Source organism: Meleagris gallopavo, chromosome 3 (assembly GCF_905368555.1).
Source record: "Meleagris gallopavo chromosome 3, MGAL_WU_HG_1.1, whole genome shotgun sequence".
Lineage (NCBI taxonomy): Eukaryota > Metazoa > Chordata > Aves > Galliformes > Phasianidae > Meleagris > Meleagris gallopavo.
Genome location: NC_139406.1, coordinates 55,125,248 through 55,146,800, shown reverse-complemented (window position 1 = coordinate 55,146,800; position 21,553 = coordinate 55,125,248). Strand labels below are relative to the sequence as shown.

The following is a 21,553-nucleotide window of genomic DNA, read 5'->3' as shown; positions in this document are numbered from 1 at the left end:
CAAAAGGAATGAATTAAAGACTTTGTGTTAATATTACAGATGGATGCAGATGGGGAAAATAAAAAGCTGCGCACACGCTCAAAAGGAACCAAGGGTGAGTTAGCAAGCACATTCCACGACCCTGTGCCCAGCACACCATGAAATATGATAGTTCTGTGCACAGTCCCTAATGTGCAGTAAGAGAGTGTGTAGCTTCCTTTGAGTTGCTTTTTTAATCAATGTAGGACACAGACTGCTGACATTAAGAGGCATGATGTTATTAGCTATGGCTTAAAGAAAAGCAGGAAAAAAAAAGCAACCCTACTGTATACTATTTTCTTTGAGCTATTTCTAAAGAAAATAAAGGTTATGTGTTTTATTAAGCAAACATATATTTTCCATAGGGAGTAGAGCTAGACAATATTGAATGGATTCTTTCAAAATAACAAACCAAACTTTGTCTCAGCCAACTGAATGTCTTTCTGCCTATTGCCATTAGCTATCAGTAAATTACCCGTGTAAATACTTCAGAAGTAAATTTACTTTAATCAAAAGGTGCAGATGTATGCAATGCAGGAGAACCCTGTGCTTTTTTAAAGAACTGGTACTTGTGTTTGGTTCTGCAAAGTTATGACAGAGTTGTATTTCCCAGCTATTCCTCTCTTTTTATAAGGAACAGATGGAAATGCAATACTGAGAGATAAACAGGCACTTAATGATCTCAACATCTGGAAAACATGATTGACTAGCAATACAGTCCTTTCAGGAGAATAACTTTTTATATTAATACATAACACTTTTTGTGACTCTTGATAATGATTGAAAAATTGAGATACATAAAAATAAATGCCAAAGATTTGCCTTCCCTGCAAGCATTTTTGCTTATGACTGTTTTCAGAAGCACAAAGCATCCATCTTCCAATCTGATTTTAAAAGGAATTTTGCAGTGTTTGTATTGCGAAAAAAGGACTAGTCTGATTAACTGACATAACACAGAAATTCTAGGTTATTAATATCATGCCTTCAGCTTGAAGTCAGATTGTAGTCAGAGTTAAAAATTAAAATGTAGTTTGGCTTAATTCTCTATATTCAAATGACCAAAGGAGTCTAACATTCAAGATTCCATTGAGGAAATGGCAGAGAATATGAGTTGGAATGGTATCCACTGCCCATAGATGAGGGGATAAGTACAAAAATGATAAAAATATTGGGTCTTTGAAGCATCCCTCAAAAGTGTTCTCTGAAAGTTAAGTAAAAACATATATATTTCAGAAGTATAAGAATAGACGACTTAATGTTACTGGGTTTGAAAGATATTGAGTAGGGAAGTTATTCAAATTTCAACATTAGAGTATATCCACTCCGTTAAAAGAGTCTCTCTCTGAGCTAACAGATAAATTTAATAGAAGATTTTATATTCATACTCTTTTCACTTAAGAAGATAATTACACCTTTTTAAAATGTATGAATTGTCTTTATATTTTTAATACACATGCAAATACATGTATGAACCAGTAGCTCTTGAGTGTTTTCCCAGAAGCTAAAAAAAACCACAAAAGTTGCCTGTGCAACACGAGAACCACCTGTTGGCTTTGCCAATATGCTGTATACTCTTGTATGGACAGCTTTCGTCATTCCCAAATTGAATTAAAATTCAGAAAAAGCATAGATTTCTTATGCTTTCAACAAACATGTGCCATTCTTTCTATTTTTTTCTTCTTATTATTTTTCATGGTTGTTTTTTTTTTTTTTTTCCACTGAAGATTATGTTTCAGGTTTCATTCATCCTAAAATAACTGTGAGAATTATATGTTCAGTTAATATTTGCCACTAGTAGCTACAATCCCGTGGTTAGCATGAAATAATCACCTGTGTTTTGATAGCTGCTTCTCAGTCATCAGATAGGCAGGTGCAAGGTCACAGAAAACACAAGTCTGGAAGTGTAAACTAATTCATTCTTTCTTTCTGCTTTTATTAACAGTTCAAGTGGACTCTATAGCTCAAGAGCTCAGGTAAGAACTTATTTATTTTTTCCAATTTTACTTTCTGATTTTATCGATAAATCCATATCCAGGATATCACTATAAAATAGAAAATCCAGAACATGCAGAGGTTTAGCTTTGCTCTGACAAAAGAGTGTTCTCATGCAGATATACATTTAAAATACACCAAAAACAAAAGCAAAATGTTAGCAGTAATTATGCAAGCATAATCAAAAATGATGCAGAATTTACGTATGTCAAGGCACAGAACAAAAAAACCTTATGTCTTATGATCAGTTTTCAGTCTTATTTTTGTTGTAATAAATATAGCATTTTAGCATCTGAACATTCCAAGAACCATAAACATTTATGTGGTTTTTATTGGATTGGATTTTGCAAAACCAATAGTCTCAGTCTATTTCTGTAAAAATTCTAAATATGTTCATTTTTCATCATTTATTAGTGATTTTCAACATAGTTTAGAAATAGCAGAAAGTACTTTTCAAATTTGTGCAAAGAATGGCATTTCTGTCAAAACTATAGATTCTACAAGGATATACAGACTGTCCTAGTGAAATTTGGATATCTAAATATTATTAATATGGGCATCAGTTCGTAATAGCTGGCCAAAGAGCATAAGAAAAATATTATGTAAAGACTGTTATATCTTCAGGATTCGAGCTTGATAAAAAGAGCATGTAGAATTAAATACAAATTTTCACCAGTACAAATTCATTCTTTATTCCTCTCAAGAGAAATATGTACAGTAGATGGTAATCCCTAGACTTATCCATCCAAAAAACAAAACATTTTCACAAAAAAAAAACTGTTAAAAAATTTGCTCTAATTTAACTTCATGTATTCAGTCTTCTTTATTGCATACAACTGAGCTGCATAGCAGGCATCTGAAGTATGTATCTGTGGATTCTTCCATTTAGGGAATAAAACCAGCTTCACATGATTTATTTAGATCGGTCAGAATGCCACTCTCTCTTAATACAGAGCATGAAATATTTAGAGAAAGTTTTTTTTTGCAGTTAAGAAATACAAGGACTGGTCTGACAGAAATGTCTCCCATTTTATTATGTTGACCCAAGACATCAAGAGGAAGGTGTTGTGGTATAGCAGTAGAGGTTGAACCTTCCCACCAGTATCCTATTACATTTTGTTGCCATGCAACAGTTGGCAGCAAAGGGGCAGTCTGACAGAATGGCATCTGACAGGGAAGTACAGATGAAGCAAAGGTGTGTCACCGAATTCCTCCATGCAGAAAAAAAATTACACCTATTGACATTAATTGATGCTTACTGTATATAGAGAATAAACAACTAATGATGGTGACAATGCTGAAAAGTAATGCTTTGTATCTGAGAATCTGTGTCATCAAATATGTTATTGCACTCTTTGTATTTTTGTCATTTCATGGAAATAAATAGGAAGGATTACTTTCAGAGCATATAATATTTAAAAGTTTTGTTTTATAATAAAAAAGAGGAAATTGTAATCTTTTTATACATCTTCAACAAGTGCAATAGTAGGTTAACTTTTAAGGTAAATTATTCATGGTGAGTCACTCATTCAGCTCAACAATGAACCTCATTTTTCTGTGTAGCTTCAGTTTCCTGAGATTTAGTGCTTCTCCTTTCTCCTCTGTTCATTCCTAATTTACACACCAGAAGGATGCATTAATCCAAAGAGGCAGTCATCCAAAAATGAGTATGGTCCATGTGTTCCTCAGAGAAAAATGTTTGAAAAATAGAGGATGTGCAAGTTTCTGCAACATCAGAGAAGCTTTAATTCATTCATTATCAATTAATAAAGGTTTTCCTAAGCAATTTTGCTTCTCTGTATGAAATACTTGTTATTTAAGAACTACTATGTCACAGATTGCTTTTTCTGCCGGTAGCATGAAATGCATCTGAAAAGAAAATACAATGGTTTAAAACACTGAACTAATCATCCAGACGCTAACTTGGTATTAACAATTTCTACAAAACAAAATTTCATATTGTGTATCTCAGCAGTCAAATGACTTTACTGACATGAGAGTCAAGTGATTAACTTTTGTGAATTTATTTGTGCATGAAAAATGAAGCTAGAGGGACAAGAGCTGCCTTTTGAAAATGTAGCCTATGAACATATTCATATTACTCATACCTATATTATTATGGAAGTACTATTGAACGTTCCTCAAGAATTAAAGAATGAAATAGTCTTTTGTGTTCCCTAGATACTGATATTGGAACTACTGTCTTTTCTGACCAAGGTTCTAAACACTGTGTTGGCTGAGAAATTTAAATCCAGGCATAATTAATTTCCCCTTTTCCCCTGGCTTATCCTATCTGACAAAGCACTTTTACACTTCTTATTGAGTTTCTGTTACAAAGTGCCTTGGGATACTTCTACATGAAAGGCATTACATAAGCTTGCATGCTCATATTGTATTATTATTAGTTTTGTAACATTGATTGGTTCTAGAGCATTTGTTAGCCTTTTCTTATTCTTCAAGTTGTTTCAGAAAAGTAGAGAATGAAACAAATATAAAGTAAAACAGAGTTGCAATCACCAATTAAATACAATAAAGCATGAAAATATTTCTTATCTAAATTTCAAAGGATGCACTCTTGCTTGAGTTCAAAATGGAATTCAATACTAGAAGAATTTATAAGTATTGATTTTAGGAAAACAAAAACTTCACCAAGAAATCTGGCTAATGGTTTTGCTATTATCCATCTTTTCCTGAGAAATATGACCATCATTCTGCTAAAAAAATTAAAGCCTGAGAGGCTTTAGGAGGACATTTTTCACTCATAGGATGGTGACACACTGGAACAGGCTGCCCAAGGATGTTGTGGATGCCCCATCCTGGAAGCATTCAAGGCCAGGCTGGATGTGACTCTGGGCAGTCTGGTCTAATGGTTGGCAACCCTGCACATAGCAGGGGGGTTGAAACTAGATGATCATTATGGCCCTTTTCAACCCAGGCCATTCTATGATTCTATGTTGTCAGTAGTTCAGATTTATAAGACTTTTTTCCTGTATCTATTGGATAGGTTATAATGCTGAAGTGTATGAAGTACGGTAAACTAATACAACAATAATAAAACTTCAGTATAGAACCATTCCTCCTGTTGGCCTTATTTACTTACAAACTACATGGTTTGTACTTTTACATACAGGAATGCAGTGCTTTGGTCATTCCATTGGTAGCTTAACAACACACAAGAGATCAGTTTCTGTCACAATCTAAACTTCACAAAAGAGAGCAAAATATAATGTGTGATAGAAATCAGTTCTGAAGTCAGGAGTTTTCTGTCTCATACGTTCAAGTTTGAATCTGACATTTTTCAGTCATAACATCTCTGTTGTTGAACCCATCAACAAGAAGCAGAAAGAAGAGGTCTTCTCTTAGATTATTTAGTCATAGACTAATGAAAGGACCAGGATCTTCAGCTGTGCTAAAGATTAGAATGAAAACCAAGGGGAAGTGACGAATATTGGTATGATGTATTCTCATTATTGTGTTCTATTTAACAGATGGGATACAGTATGATGAACCATCTGTAGGTTATGGAGTAGCATCTGGGTCAGACCAAGGAAGAGCAAATTGGATTGATCGAAGCATAGGATTACAAAAGCATAGATCAGTTTGGCCAGATCCGTATCTGAATAGAAAGGGTTTGGTTTCTGGGTTATATACAGGTGAGAACAAGACCTTCTGACTTCTGTCACTAATCATTAAAGAAGACTCCACCACACACTTGTATTTCATAGAGAACATACATGCTCTCTGGTCACTGTAGCTACACTTCCAGTTACGCTTCCCCTTACTATCAACAGTGTTAGAACATTTCTTCAAAAGGACTATCTCTTTAAAAGTAAGAAAAGTTCATTTTTATTCGAGGCCCTTGTTTCACATGTGAGACTTTTTAGATATTCAGATAAGTTGAAATATTCAATATGAATAAAATATAGATATGAGTATCTTGAGTGCTTTACCAGAAAGGTGACAGAGCAGAGCTGCCTCAGATATCTCTTTGTTAGGAGAAACAACTAGACACTTTACACTTTGCTGCTGTCTTTTGACTGGGAGTGTGAAAAGCAAGGAAAGCAACCTTGCAATCAACAACACTGAAGTACTTCAAAAAGTTTCTGTTGCTAAACTGTATTCGTCAACTTTAACCAAAATATTTAAGTATGTCAGTATAAATAAAAGTATTAACATGTAAGGAAAATCATTTTACCAGGTAATATACTTATTATTTATTTTTCAATTTGGAATGTTTCGCTGTTTTTGTCTAAGTACGGATAAATGATATATATCATCTTATATCTGAAATCTAATTTCAGACAGCAGTGGCATGAAGGTAGAGAGTTTGATACACACATAGAAGATATTTTGGCCACTCAGGAAGTTTTTAACATGGAAAAAAAAAAAAAAAGCCTTGCTGCATGTAAAAAGAAATGATTAACTGGTAACTCTTTTTGTGAGCATCAGAAAATAAGCAGGTTTTGAAGAAGTGTTTTATGAAAAGAAAGTCTGGTGGATTACCTCAGAAAGAAATGAAAGCATCTTCCTGATGGAAGGAGAAGTTGGCACATGAGATAAAATCATACAAATGGGCTGAAAGACTGTCCTCAGTAAGAATTGAGAGTGTGATTGATTTATGTAGCTACCACCTTCGCAGTACTGTTATCCCAAAGAACTGCCTAAAGCTGAGACGCTTATAGAGAAAGTAGTTTGTTCCTAGCCTATATGTAGAAAACTGTCAGGATTCTCCTTAGTTTTTGGCTTCTAGTTCCACAGAAATTGCTTGTGGTCTTATATTTTTGGAAACCACTATGTTAAAGCACATTTCTGTTGGAGCACATCCAGAGAAGGGACACACAAATGATCCATCGAATGGAACATCTGTCCTATGAGGACAGACAGAGAGAGCTGGAGCTGTTCAGTCTGGAGAAAAGAAGGCTGCAAGGTGACCTGATAGCAGTCGTTCAATATCTAAATGGGAGCTACAGAATCGCAGAATCACAGAAACATCAAGGTTGGAAAAGACCTACAAGACCATCCAGTCCAACCATCCACCTATCACCAATAGATCTCACTAAACCAACACAAAATCCAACCATTCCTTGAACACTTCCAGGGTTGGTGATTCCACCACCTCCCTGGGCAGCCCATTCCAGTGCCTGACCACTCTTTCAGAAAAGTAGTATTTCCAAATGTTCAACCTGATCTAGCTGTGGATGTTCCTGTTCATTGCAGGGGAGTTGGACTAGATGGTCATCAGTGGTCCCTTCCAATTCTGAGGACTCAATGATTCTATCAATGATTCTAATCAGCACAGCATTTGATCTGAGACAAAAAAACTTTATCATTTTATTTTTATATGGTTTTTATTGATAACTGATTTTCAATTAAACAATAAGCATATATATTAATAACATCTATTCCTAGGCTCTAGTATCAGAGTTAGAAGTAGTTACTGTTTTCCCTATTGCTTGGAAAAGAAACTTCCTCTCTGCTCATCATAGAAACTTAAATGAGAATGAGTCTTTGAAACTGTTAACCTCGACTTCTTATTCTATGACTTCTGGCATAATCAAGGTTGTCCTAATGTCATCAACAATATTTTCTTCAATTCAAAATAAATTTTATTGCTTATTCTCTTATGATAACATTCTTAGATTATCAAGGAATTCAGGCTACCATTCTAGTCGGTATTTTCCTCAAAGAATCTACGGAAAATTGTTTTTTACCAAGGAAAAATTATTTTGTAATTGATGTTTAACAGAAAACATTGAATAGTTAAATATAAACAAACACTGAACAATCTGTATGTGGTACTGTTTAGAGTGAGGCAAAGGCAAGTGCATGATGGTCACAGACCTAATAAAATACTAGCGCTGAAATTTACCTGTCCTTATAATTATAGCCCGCACATCAACTGTTCGTATTGTGATAAGTAAAATTTTATGGGACTGTCATGTCTAATATCATCCCATGTTCTTTCTTCATATTCTAGTCCCACTTTAAAAAGCCATCAAATTGTGAATTGTGCTTTTTTTGCTCTCCTTTTCCTTTCCCTATGCCTTTCTCTAATCCTCCTCTCTTCTATTGTCTCTTTCCTAATGCTCTGAAGAGCTTATGGACCTCAGGCTTTTTTCCCCTTTTTGTAGCCTCCATATGTTTTCATACTTCAGTATTAGATTGCACTTTCAATACTGTTAAATCATACCAATAGAGCAAAAACATTAGCATAGGAATAAATTCAAAATTCAAATATTCCACTTCAATTTTTCCACTTTCAAATGTTCAGGTTAGAGAGTTATGGCTTGCATTAACTGTTTGGAGCTGGTGTATAACGAACACCATTTTTTTTTCTCTTAAAATTCTTTAAATGAAATTATAAGTTGTAATAGAATGTTCATTCAAAAAATATGTTGTTTTAGTGAAGAGAAATGAAAGGGTTTGGTTCTGAATGAGCACAAGTAATGACATTAACATTTTACAGGTAATCCTGAGACTGACAGTTATTTTACTTGACAATTTAGTGAACAGTTCTCAATAACCATTAACGTAGCTGAAATAGGAACTATATCTTATATTTCCTTTGATATGCCAATGGTTGGAGTTGTTCACTGCAATGAATCATTTGCCTAAGTCATGCAGCTATTAAAACCTTTTGATTTATACACTATGACCTCTATCTTTTTCTCTGTATTTATTTAAAATTTACATTTCGCATGTTCTTCTAATGTCTATTATGTACATTTATAGCCAACACCTGTAGTATCAATGTCTTTTCTTGCATTAACATGACATTTTATTTGGGTGTGGTTCTACTGTTTTACTCCTTAAAGTCTCAATTTTATATAAAAGCTATAGTGTGTAATTAGCTTCAGTGTATTTTTTTTTTTAAGTTGTAACTTTTGCCATATGTGGCAAATCTGCACCTCTTTAACTGTGGCTGCTAGGCTGGCAGGTTGTTATTTGCTGGTTTTTTTTTTTTTCTTTGCCTGAGAGTTTTTTGCTAGGTTAAGTGGTACCAAACTAGACCAGGCTGGATGGAGTTCTGGGCAGCCTCATCCAGTGGGTGGCAACCCTGCTCAAGACAGTGTTGTGGGAATTAATGTCTTCAAGGTACCTTCCAACCAACTAGTTCTATGATTCTATGATTTTGTAATGTTCCTTGCTTTGAACTAAAAATTTTATGTTATTTAATGTATTCCTGGAGGCATTATCTACCCCATCAAAACTTCACTGTTCATCAGCACATAGTAAATATCATCCTTCTAATCACATACTAGAATTTCAAGTTTTATATGCCTTAATGCTTTCTGTTGAATGACAGAATGTATCAGAACAGTATAGCCCCAAATGGTTGCTTCTTCTTATGGCAGATCCATTCTCTGTGGATGATCACACACCATATAGAGAATGAAATGTCTGCCACAAATTTCTGCCTCACATATATCAATCATGAGTTTGGACTCGATGATCTTTAAGGTCTTTTCCAACCCGATTCTATGATTCTATGAGTTAAATATTACTACTAGCTGCATTGCTCTGTTTAACTAATGACAAGGTGGATTCAGACAATAAAAACCGAGACAAAACAGACTACATGCAGGGAAAAGATGGCAAAGAAAGGGAAAGAATAAAGCCAGCATCCTTTTATGTTAAAACAGTCTCTGACAATGAATTACTTAGGATCCCATTGCCTGTTGTCAAAAGAAAAGAAAAAAAAGAGGAAGTCTTATCCTCTCTTACCTAGAGAGGATAGGTTATCTTCTCTAACCTAAGTGAAGGAATATGCATGGTTTTTATTTACAAATTTATGGCAGCTAGCAGGCTGACCATTCACATGTAGGCTTTCTGGATCCAGAGATTGTATGGATGATCTGTAGTTCTGACTATGATCTTAATCCGTTCCAAGCTGCATTCTTGGCTTGGGTCCAAGAATGTATTATTGACCTACTGAGTAGAGACAGACTGAGCGACTGAATGAAAAAGGGAGTAGAAAGATTGATTTGGCCAAGCTCTTGAGCACACATTCAGATCACTGAGTTTAAGAATTTCTTGAGTTCCAGTAAATAAAAAATAAGTTTTCTCCAAATTGTCTTTTAATAAACATAGCTTATCTGTTGTTAAAATGTCCAAATCTGTCTCTAGCTACAGAGAATTCTTGAACTATGAGCATTAGAATAGAATAAAATTTTAAAGTAGCTATTAATTTCATGACATATTTAAATAACAGTATTTATATGTGACATATCTGAATACCATTATGAGCCCGCAAGCTTTTAAACTGGAACAGGAAACTCAGAAAAGAGAATTAGAATCTGTGCTGTCCTCTGAGTTGTCTTTTCTGAGGAAAGAACCATACTGAAATAGGAAACTGTAGTTTAAAAAAAGAGAGAGAGATTTAAAGAAAAAAATACAATTTCTTCAGCATGATAATTACATTTTAAGTTCTTATTCTAATCAAAATTTACCTATTGCAGCCTGAAATCCTTGTCTTTTAGCCTCTGGTATCACATGGTTAGACTTCACTGTAACTACATGTTTTTTCCTATGTTGCTGACTTACCATCACTCTTAACATGTATCATTTTATTTGCTCAGTCATTTCACAGTCCAGTTGTTCTTTTTGGTCAGGTGGCCTATAACATTTAGTTTACTGTCTGAAACATCTCCAAGCTCAGTATATAATGACTCAACACAATTAGCCATTTCTCCCCAGCCTCTTTTCATGGGGGTTAATAAATCCTCTTTTACCAACAAGGCTGTGGCAACTCTTTTCTTATATGTCTTTTTAAAATAAAATATATCTTTCAATATCTGTCCTCCCCCTGGCTTTCAGTTATGATACAATATTTTCTCCACTTTATTATCTGTCTAGTCCTGTTACTTTTTTTTTTTTCCTAGCTAAATCTTTAATTTGTGTATACAGGCAGACACTTTAATATCCTAAAGTTACTGAGATAATTTTGCTCATATTAGTGTTCACAAACATGAATTCCCCTTTTATCTTTCTTCTCATCTGTACCTCATGTGCTTTCCTTTCATCTTGGCCTGGCTCTGGACTGAACTTTTCACAACTCTGACATTTGAGAAAAAGATCATTGCCCATGTATGGTAGTTACCTTTTCTATTTGTGGAATACCTTTTAACCCTGGAATGATTGCTATAGTGCATAGGAACAAGCCCTGTACCTTTCATAGATACAGCTTGTAGGTTAAATGTTTTGGTTTCTATGGCTTTGTTAGAGACAGAAAGAGGTGAAATGCATTTTTGTGTTGTGTTATAATGAAAAATAAGAAGCATTTATATTTTCTTTAATTATCTTTGTCATGTTCTGACTTTTTATCACCACTTCTGTGATATCAATTCACCAGATCTAAATGACAAGCTAGTTGTTTATTAGTTTGATCTCTTCCTATTTTTATGCTTAAAAATATTGATGAAAGGAAACTACTCTTATCTGATGAATTCTATTCCAAAAGATTTTTCAGGAATTCTCATGTGGAGTTTTTTTTCTGGTGTTAGACTGTAAGTGTCTGGTAGTTCATCCATTGATTACAGTTTTCTCAGTCGCACATTTTTTACTCCTTGAAGTTCTTCAGCCAGACAATATGTTGCCACCTCTAACTTGTAAAGTAAGCAGTTGTTTCTGTTCATGTGTAATTTTCTCATGTCTCAAAATTCACAAGTATTTCTTACTTTTATTTTTGTAGGCAGGTAGAATGATCTTCTCATGTAACCTGTGTTCCAGCACATTCCACTATTCAGTGAGAAATTCAGTGACACACAAAATATTGGTTAAGTTTACTATCATGCCCCCAAAGTAGGATAACATTTATAAATGGGAAGTACATTTTAGCATGAAGCATCAGAATGCAATGCTGTATAAATTTTGAGAATGTATGCAATCCATAAAACAGATCAGGTACTGGGAGACCTCATTTCAGGCTTCCAATATTTAAAGAGAATTTATAAACATGAGAGAAATCAACTTTTTACAAAGGTGGACAGTAATAAGACAAAGAGGAATGTTTTTAAACTAAGCAGAGGAGAGAGATTTAGGTTAGATGTCAGGGGGAATTTTTTGACTCAGAAAGTGGTGAGGTGCTGGAACAGGCTGCCCAGAGAGGTTGTGGATTCCCTGTCCCTGGAGGTGTTTAAGGACAGATTGGATGGGGCCCTGGGAAATCTCATCTATTGCTTGCTCTAAAGGTATGCAATTATATCTGTGGCAGAGGAGTTGGAACTTGATGATCCTTGAGGATCCTTCCAACCGAAACAATTCTGTGATTCTGTGATGAGCTTTCTAAGAATTTGATTTGAAGAGTTCTGAGATAGTGCGAATTCATTACTCTTCTCTTGAGCTGTCAGTCTCACTGATGAAAAACATCTCATTGAGTATATTCCTTAATAAGTAAACATGTAAATAAACGTGATAATAAGTGATTGATCAAGAGGTTCTTACTCAATTAGAAGAATCATTTTTAATGTCCTTTGATTGACTTTGCTTAGTTTACTACCTGGCACCTATAATGATTTAGAGTGGAATATTGTAAATTGAATTACCATTTAATTATTATTTTCCAAGGATACAAACCTTCTATATTCCATCAAAATTGATACAATTTATTTTCTTCCATTAGAAAATTATGTTCTCTCTCTATTTGTAAATCTGAGAGTAACTTTTGTCACTTAAAAGTATGTTCTATCTAGTTTTCCGAGTTTAGGATTTATCTTTGTATGTAGTCAGAATATGTGTATTCTTTAATGTTCAGTAATTTCATGGTATTGAGAACAACATCCTAGCCTTTGTATAATTAATAGTTTGAGTGGACTTGACTGATGTTGAGGCTTTTTAGACTTTCTGTGAACTCCAACTTTTGACTATGATGAGACAGTGTCTTAATTGTCTTTATGCCTCCGTTCACTTTTAGATCAACCTGAACTAAGAATATTAATACTCTCACTCCAACTAGGCTGTAAAATTTACATGCAGTCTCTGCAAACAATGAGGATTACTTAAGGAAACAGAACATAAATCTGACTGAGTTAATCTGAAAACAAAGAAGATAATTGGATTATAGTCACTTTCCACCTTCCTCCTCAACCACTAATGTCTATCTGAAGATGCTGTAATTTACAGTATTTGAGTCTTTAGTTGCAGTGATGAGACAACCTATGTTGTGTTTCGTTGGAGTCCAATGTTGCATATCTTTTCAAGAACTTCCAGCATTCTTAGTTGCTGTAAACAATTACCTCAATGTCATTTCAATCAACATACGATCATCCCCTTCCTGTACCCAGCACTAGTCATTTCTCCTGATTATCATCAGCTTATGTGGAGCTCAGGATTTTTTGTTTGAATTTGAGGGATTAGTGACATATAGCTGTAGCCTAATCCCTTGGGAGCCACTAGGCAGTTAGAATCCATCTCATCTATTTCTTAGGTTACTAGAAGATGTAGAAAAGGACTGAGTTAGGGACATTCAGAATTTCTATTTCTTTTCAGTACCTCCACAGCTTTTGAATTCTTAGAAGAAAATCCAACTATAATAGAAAATTGTAAGCTATAGGTTCAGCTTTGAGTAACATGTTCCTGAATCCTAGAATATCAACTTTTCCCACTTTTAAGAAATAAGTAGTATTTGATAGAGAGTAATGGGACACCTGCAAATCTGTGAACAAACTTGATCAAGCCCAAAAGAAGCCAAAAATATCTTTACGCACAATCTAATTAAGGAACAGTTAGGCTAACCTTCTGGTTTTTCTGCTGGTGTGAAGTTAAATAATAATAAAAAAAAAAAAGACAGATCAGAAGAGCATATATACTTTAACTGAAATTCAATAGTTTAATATTTACCTTTGTGACATAGCTAGATTATCAGTCAGAAGGTAACTCTAATTAAGAATTCAGTTGTTTTCTCCACAAACTGAAATGTTCCATTAATTACTCTTGTGCAAACCTACACGAAGAGCCAAATCCTTAAATAGTATTAGACAATACATGAAAATTGCTTGATATTCAAAGACAGATATTTTCTGTCCTTATGCTAAGGAGCATACATGAGAAGTATGTTCTGTTCTTATTATTTTACATGGCATCTATTATAGACAGGAGTAGACACCAGTTATCGAGCTAAATGTACCCCTGGTTTTACCCACTATGGCAATTCTTATGTCTGTTACCATGCTTTACCAACCTGCAGACTGCTTTGAAAAATAAAAAAGAAAAAATCCCCCAGAGGTTGGAAATCTTGACAACATATTGATGACAAAAATCCTTGCTGGCTACAAAGTAGTTAAAGGTCAGAATAAAGGTTTGACATTCACACTGCTTAGATGAACCGTTTACAAAAAAAAGATGAACATGACAATTAGACAGTTTTCAATATTAGGAAAAACTACAGATTGTGAGGATTGCTCTCTCTTCTTAGGCATTGCTTTGTGGATGCAAACCAATGCACCACTGTATCTATATATTACCAGTGTCTGTCTCAATACATGCAAGTAGATCATATATGTCTTAGATATTAGCCTTTTGGATCATACTGTAGCTGACACAAGATTATTTTTCCTAGCTCAATCAATGACTAAAAAAATAACATAAAAAATCTCTTCATTATAGAAGTGCTAAAATTATTTATTATTCAAAAAATATTAGTACATTTAATTCGGGGAAGAAGTGTGCATTGACTTTGGGCTCATGACAAAAAGAACTTCCCCTGGTTTATGAGCCTCAGATTACCAAATAACCTTGACAGCTGAATCAGTGTTCCATGACAACAAGCAAGCCATTGATAAATAGCAACAAAACTATTAGATGTTGAATTTATGAGATGAGTAATAGAGAAGCTAAATTATAGGTTTACCATTTGAAAAACTACAGCATGACAAATCTGTGCTAACGTATGTGTCTGTGTATGTGTGAATGCACAGAAGGAAAAGAGAGAAATGGAAACTTTCTAAGACAGAGATAAAATTAACATGCCATGGATGTTACAAACGCACAAATATATTACTTTTATGTGAATTAGTTAAATTCAGTGTCCATTATGAAGTAATAAACAAATCATGTGTAAGTAATTGAAAAAGCTACCACTTGTGAAGTTGTCTTCCTGGTTTTATTCTCATTTTTACTTTTAAGCACTGTGCTGTAGGAAAAAGGGGAAATTCTGGTAAGCAGTAGATCTTTAAACTGCCTATTGCAAACTAGCAGATTCCATTTAAAATCAAAACCTGAAGTGTGAAGAGTCAAAACTAAAAGCAAGTGTATGTTCTTCTGGAGTTCAGAAACCTCTTCTTGGTCTACGGAAAATAATTTGCACTTCCTAGGAAAGAAAAAACAATTATTTTTTATTCTCCTGTAATCAGAATGAAAGATATCAGAAATCATTTTAAGTCAGGTTGAATCTTGTATCAGAAATAGTGTTGCTAGCAGGGGCAGGGAAGTAATTGTCCCTCTGTACTCAACACTGGTGAGGCCACACCTCCATTACTGTGTTTCATTTTGGGCCCCTCACTGCAGGAAAGAATGTGAGGCCCTGAAGTGTGTTCAGAGAAGAGCAACTAAGGTGGTAAGGGGTCTGGAGCACAAGTCTTACGAGGAATGATTGAGAGAGCTGAGATTGTTCAGTATGGATAAGAAGAGGGTCAAGGGAGACCTTATCACTCTCTAAAATATTTGAAGGGAGGTTGTAGTGAGCTGGGGGCCTCTTCTCTAGTGTAACTAGTAATAAGACTAGAGGGAATGGCCTCAAGTTGCACCAGGGGAAATTCAGGCTGGACATTAGGAAACACTATTTCTGTGAAAGAGTGGTGAGGCACTGGAATGGGCTGCCCAGGGAGGTGGTGGAGTCACCAACCATGGAGGTGTTGAGGGACATGGTTTAGTGAGAAATATTGGTGATATGTGGACGGTTGGACTGGGTGATCTCATAGATCTTTTGCAACCTTGATTCTATGATTCTATCTTACGTAGTCATTTATTTTAAATTATAGAAACTATAGAGGAAATCTGAGTGAGTGGCTGTTCATGTACAGAAACAGATATGATGCTGCAGATAGTGTCCTAATTAGATTGTTCTCGAGCAGGGAAGCACGACAGTACTTAATATGAGTGATCAAGCTTCACTTTATTGTTGTACACATAGGGTTTATATAGGTTTCCAATACATATGTATTTGCTTACTATTGGTGCACAACATTGGCTGCTAGGTGGGCTGCTCAGCCTTAACCAATGCTCAGTCAGCATTCACCCCTGTGCTGCTAAGCCAGTTTACTTGTCAGCCCTCCCCACATCTACAGAGCACAGCTGCAGATGTGGGCCCGCTGTTTATATGCTGCCCCAAGGACATTGTGTCTCCTATCTAACCCCTAGTATTTTCTCATGGGTATGCACTCTGTGCCGCTGCACCAGCTACGCTCGTACATATTCTCATGGCTGCCCTGCTCTTGCAGCCATTCCCCAACAATATGATAAGAATAAGATAACAGGAAACTTGCTAATACGACTGATTATCTTCCGGGCAGATCTATAGGCTTTCTGTTCTGACAGTGGTGAAGAAATTTTTGACTTACTGCAGTAAACGGTGAGAGAAAAATTGAAGAAAAAGTTTGATCAAAACAGATCTTGAAGTTACTTTTGCTTCAGAAACTTGCTCCACTGTGATCCAAAAGAACACACAGGGGACCTTGGGGGCCTATGAGTAACCTTTAACAAACTGTTGCTGCTCCTGCCAGACTGTAATAGTTATTGTCAAGTGGGATTCTTGTTCTCTTGTTTCTCAAAGCAGGACTACATTGGCAGGTGGCAGCAGCACTCTAGGGCTCATCTTGTCTGTGATCTGCAAGTGTCTGAGTTTGGCTGTTTTTCATGGTGAAACACCAATAGATTGACAGCTAACATTAAGTTCCTAGAAAAGTATTGTAGGTAGTGAGGAAGAATACAGCAATTACACCTTACATTCTGATTATGTTTTTCCTTACCTTGACTGGAAGATGCACAACAGTCAGACAAGTTACAGGATTAATGCTGAGGAGCTATATGAAGTTCTGTGACCTGTGTTAAAAGAGGACAGTATGCTAGATGAACTGATTGGATCTTCTGTTCTAAAAATCTATTAATTATACTTCTGTAAGAAACAGCTGCAGCTTTGTCAAAGGTGAATTAAACACTGAAAATTCATATTGTCCCAAATACTGTTACAGTAGCTACCGGAGATAAATTTGAAGCTTGACTAATAAATGAAGGAGATTCAAAGGCAAACTTAGCGAAGGTTTTGGTTAATAAAGCAATTGTGTGTGAAGGGTATTCAAACATTTGTCATTTATTCATTTTGCCTGAACCAGCATGAATGGTACTGTCATTCACAAATATTAATTAAGAAACATTTGATTGTACTTTTTTAGAAACTAATTATGCATATTCATCTGTACTGCATCCATGTCTGATGTCTGTTATATGGCCGTCATTTCTAAAGGGACACTAAAACTCTGTTATGATTCTGACCTTTAACATGGTATTCATGTTATCCTCTATTCTTAAACAGAGAAATAACTGAGAAGTCTTAGTATATTCAACCTCAGATGGTAGTTAGTGTCCAGTAATGCTAATGCCTATGGCATTTTAGCTTTCAGAAGATCATGAATATTTGCTGTGCTTGAGGTGCATATGGTAGAATTGTAACATTCCCCTCAAACTGCAGAGCATCGTATTTCCACGTCCTTCATGTTTGCAATGATGAATTGCCAAAAAGGTGCTTAGCCAAAAATGGGTATCTTTTTAAACAAAATGCTGAAGTTAGTCATATGCTTTCATCCAAAACAATCAGAACCTGAGCCAATTTAGTGCACATAAGATACCTTGGAAGGATTAATTTATGCTGTAGAGCTTGTAATATGTTTAACCAATAGGAGTTCTCTGCACACATGGATTTTTTTTATTTTTTTTTTTTTCAAATCTTGCAGCTAAGCCAGTGAGCCAAATGCAAGATCTAGCACCTAAGAACATCTTGTAGATTTGTAATGCACCCTGAGGGTGCCTAGGGTTGAGAAATTATTGAGTGGATTACACAGATTCATATAATTATTTTTTTCATTGCTGAAAGACATAATATGAATACTATTATTCATACTGCATAAATTTCTTAGAATACTGTGGATAGGAGAACAACAAAACTCACAATATCACTTATCCAAAAAAGTTATTTTAAAGAGTGAGTTGAAGGTTTGAGCCCCTTTGTGTGTACCCCTTTGAGTGAGGTACTGCAAATGTAACACCTATACACCATACAGATCAGGTTTATGGTGGACAAAGCTTTATTGAATTTCTCTAGAAGCAAATTAACATGCAAATCAATACTTAGGTCTTGTAGGAGATGAAAGAAATATATCAAATCTGCTAATAATCTTCCTCATTAAAAATCAGTCATTTCTTCTCACATCAGTCATGAAAAAGTGAAGTATTTAGACAAGGCTTTTTCCAAGGGATGGTTTGCACACTTTATGCTAAATAACTAGTTCTTAGTGGGATAAATAGCCCTCTGTTGGAACCTCTTTCCAGAGTCTTTACAAAGAGCTGAGAAGATCCTAAACCAGGCACTTATGGCTGAAGTTAATGAAATGAAACCAGTGCTCAGAACTAGTATTGAAAGACTCACACTGAAAAATATTCTGAATATGCAGTGTCTTTCAAGTGTGGTATGTTGTTGAACTGTATGCGATGTCTAAAATTGAATTCAAGATATGTGGTTAGTTTTTCAGCTTATGTGAATATGTGGAAAGGTCTGGCTCAAAAAGAAGGAATGAAAAACATGACTGTATCTAATGTGTGTTGTATTTTCTAGTGATACACAATACGTTTTTGGGTCAAAGTCTCCTTTTTTCCCCAACGTAGCTTTATAATAAACAGGTTTGCCATGTTTCTAGCTATAGAGATGACAAGGAAGTTTGTTCTAAAAGATGCACAATGCAGCAACAAATATACCTAAGAAGACAAAATCTACAGACCTGGATATAACAAGAAATTGGCATGTTGGCACATTCCATGCAATTCTTTTAACACAGGAAGATATGGAGAACTGTATTTAAGAGGGGAGCATTGCACAGCCTGAATGGGGCCTGATGATTGCATCTGATACACAAATCCAAAAACAAAATTAGGCATTAAAAGTATAGAATGTATTATACTTCTCCACCCCAATTCTGTGTGGACATTTTTAGTTAATATCAAAGATAATAAAATTGAACATTGAGTCACAAAATAACATGCTTATCTTAAACTTGAATGTCAACTAGTTATCAAAAAATGAATGAATAGACCTCTGTGGTCAACACAAGGAGGGACTGCTGACTGTAGATTTTGTAATCTAAGAATGGTGCAGAACAACACAAAGTACACAAGTAAATGTACTACTAGTATAAAGACAGTGGGGCTAAAGTATATTGTAATATAACTGGTGGTATATTTTTCCCATTAGCTGTTTTTTTCTGGATTATCAGCCCAGCCTACATCTTTGTTCATCCCTTCCTGGGTTTATTTATTTTACAGCAGAGCTTGGATTAACATATGATTACTTAAGATTAAGCATGTTGAGTTATCAGTCTTTTACTTTTGTCTTCCTCTTCATTCCCCTTCCCCCAAAGAGATTTTGGCAGCACTCAAAAGAATAGTAAATTTGTCAGGATCCTGAAAACTTTGAGAACATGAGCTGAAATTAAATTTCTGCTAAACATAACTTGTTGCAGTTGTAGGTGAATTGATATTGTGTCAGTCCTCCCTGTATACATGAAATGTAAACGAGAGGATGATTGTAGTTTTTTAACCAGTTTATGCCTCACTTCTCTCACTTTTTTTTTCCCCTGTCATTACCCATTAATCATTGCAGTGCCTACAAATGCTCCATGGCTAAGAGAAAAGCTGAAGAACAGATTTCAGGTGTTCCTGTCAACAAAAGGAAGTCTCTGCTAATGAAGCCTCGCCACTACAGTCCCAGCCTGGAATGCAAAGAGGAAAATGAAGACAGGACAGATTTACAGGAGAATATCGGTGTTCTCGATAGCAATTCAATTCCAGGTAATCATGTAATGAGGCTCCACTCAAACCTGAATTCCACAGAAGGGGAGCTATGAAACATTGTTTTCAAAAAGGATGCAGAATGCGTTTGGCTTGTAATGGAGTTGGAATAGTGCATTTCTATCTAGCTTTAACCATCCAATTATTTTGTACAAACTCCTCCTGGGGTCTAGTAAATGCTTTGTAGGTCACACAGAGAGACAACTACTACAGCAGGTCAGATATGGAGCAGCATCTGCTTCTCCACTAGCTCTGTCAAAGAACAAGGTTAAGCCCACCACAGATAAAAACACATTTATGAAGAGCAGATTTTCATCGGAATATATAGAGCTCTTAGGAAAAAAAAAAATGCTTAGCAAAATGTTGTTGACTTTAGCATTTAGCAAAGCAGTTTCATGCATGTGACGGCTACGTGTGTTTTGATTAACACAATTACTAAAGTCAGCACTTTTATGCTTGTTGTTTAAACTCTTCTAAGTCAGACATGTCTGACAGTTTATTGAAACTTCTACAATGTGTCTGCTGCAAAATATAGAAGAGCATGGGGATACAAAAATATATAGCTATAGTTTTTCTTTATGTCTCTTTCTATTTATGTATATATATATTCAAGATGAACAATTAACATCAATCTAAATTGGCTGTTGCATATCTGTTTAAATAATACTGCACAAGTTGATAATCAGGGAAGTAAGGAGAAATCAGTGAAGTATATGCTGCATTGTTTTAAAGGGAAGAGTCATCATTAGATGGCAACCATCAAGATAAAAAGAAAGGGATCTGGCACTGGGAAATTAGTAATCATAGCTACTAAGAAAACAGAATACAGAATGAATTTATATTCTACTTAGTTGTTTGTTACTACAGATGTTTAAAGGTAATTTACTTTCCTCTCCCATTACCAAGTTTCTTGTACAAACTTTTAAAATATTTTGGAAGGAAGCAAAGAAATGAGATTAAGAATTTAGATCTTTATTCACTCTAAATAGAATTTTCTAAGAGGAAAATAATTCTCCCACATATTCTACATATGACAGCTACATATACGTACAAACAGAAGAAGGCAACTGTCAGATAAGAGTCAAATCCTTGTTCTACTTCAATCAGTGAAGAACTCTGTCTTGTTTCTGAACTTGCTGAAGGGAAAGTATTTTGATGATTAAATAGGTAGAATATGTGCTATATGCAGATGAACATAACTTATTTAACTTTTTTTTTTTTTCAAAAAAAGGGCAAGTGTTGAGCCACACCATTGACATAAATGTAGTAGAACATTATTTGCTCCCAGTCGTTCAGTTATGAGAAACAAACTGATTTCAAAAAGGTGAATTTGATACTTATTAGACTTCTTGCAATTGCTTTTGCCATTGATAATGCAATCTATATCTTTTAAATTAACCTTATAGCTAAAGTATCTATGAAAAAACTTCAGCTAGAACATAAGACTGATTGGATATTTACTTTTAATTTCTTAGAGTAATATTGCTAATTT

General features: G+C 35.0%; 1 protein-coding gene across 1 annotated transcript in view; it reads left to right on the top strand.

The window, feature by feature from the left end:
* Positions 1–21,553, top strand: part of ST18 (ST18 C2H2C-type zinc finger transcription factor) — a 168,249-nt gene that overhangs the window by 97,038 nt on the left and 49,658 nt on the right. The window contains exons 3-5 of the mRNA XM_085221091.1: positions 40–94; positions 1,961–1,991; positions 19,874–20,061. Coding sequence (XP_085077217.1) covers positions 40–94; positions 1,961–1,991; positions 19,874–20,061 — 274 coding nt within the window. The remainder of the gene's footprint in view (positions 1–39; positions 95–1,960; positions 1,992–19,873; positions 20,062–21,553) is intronic.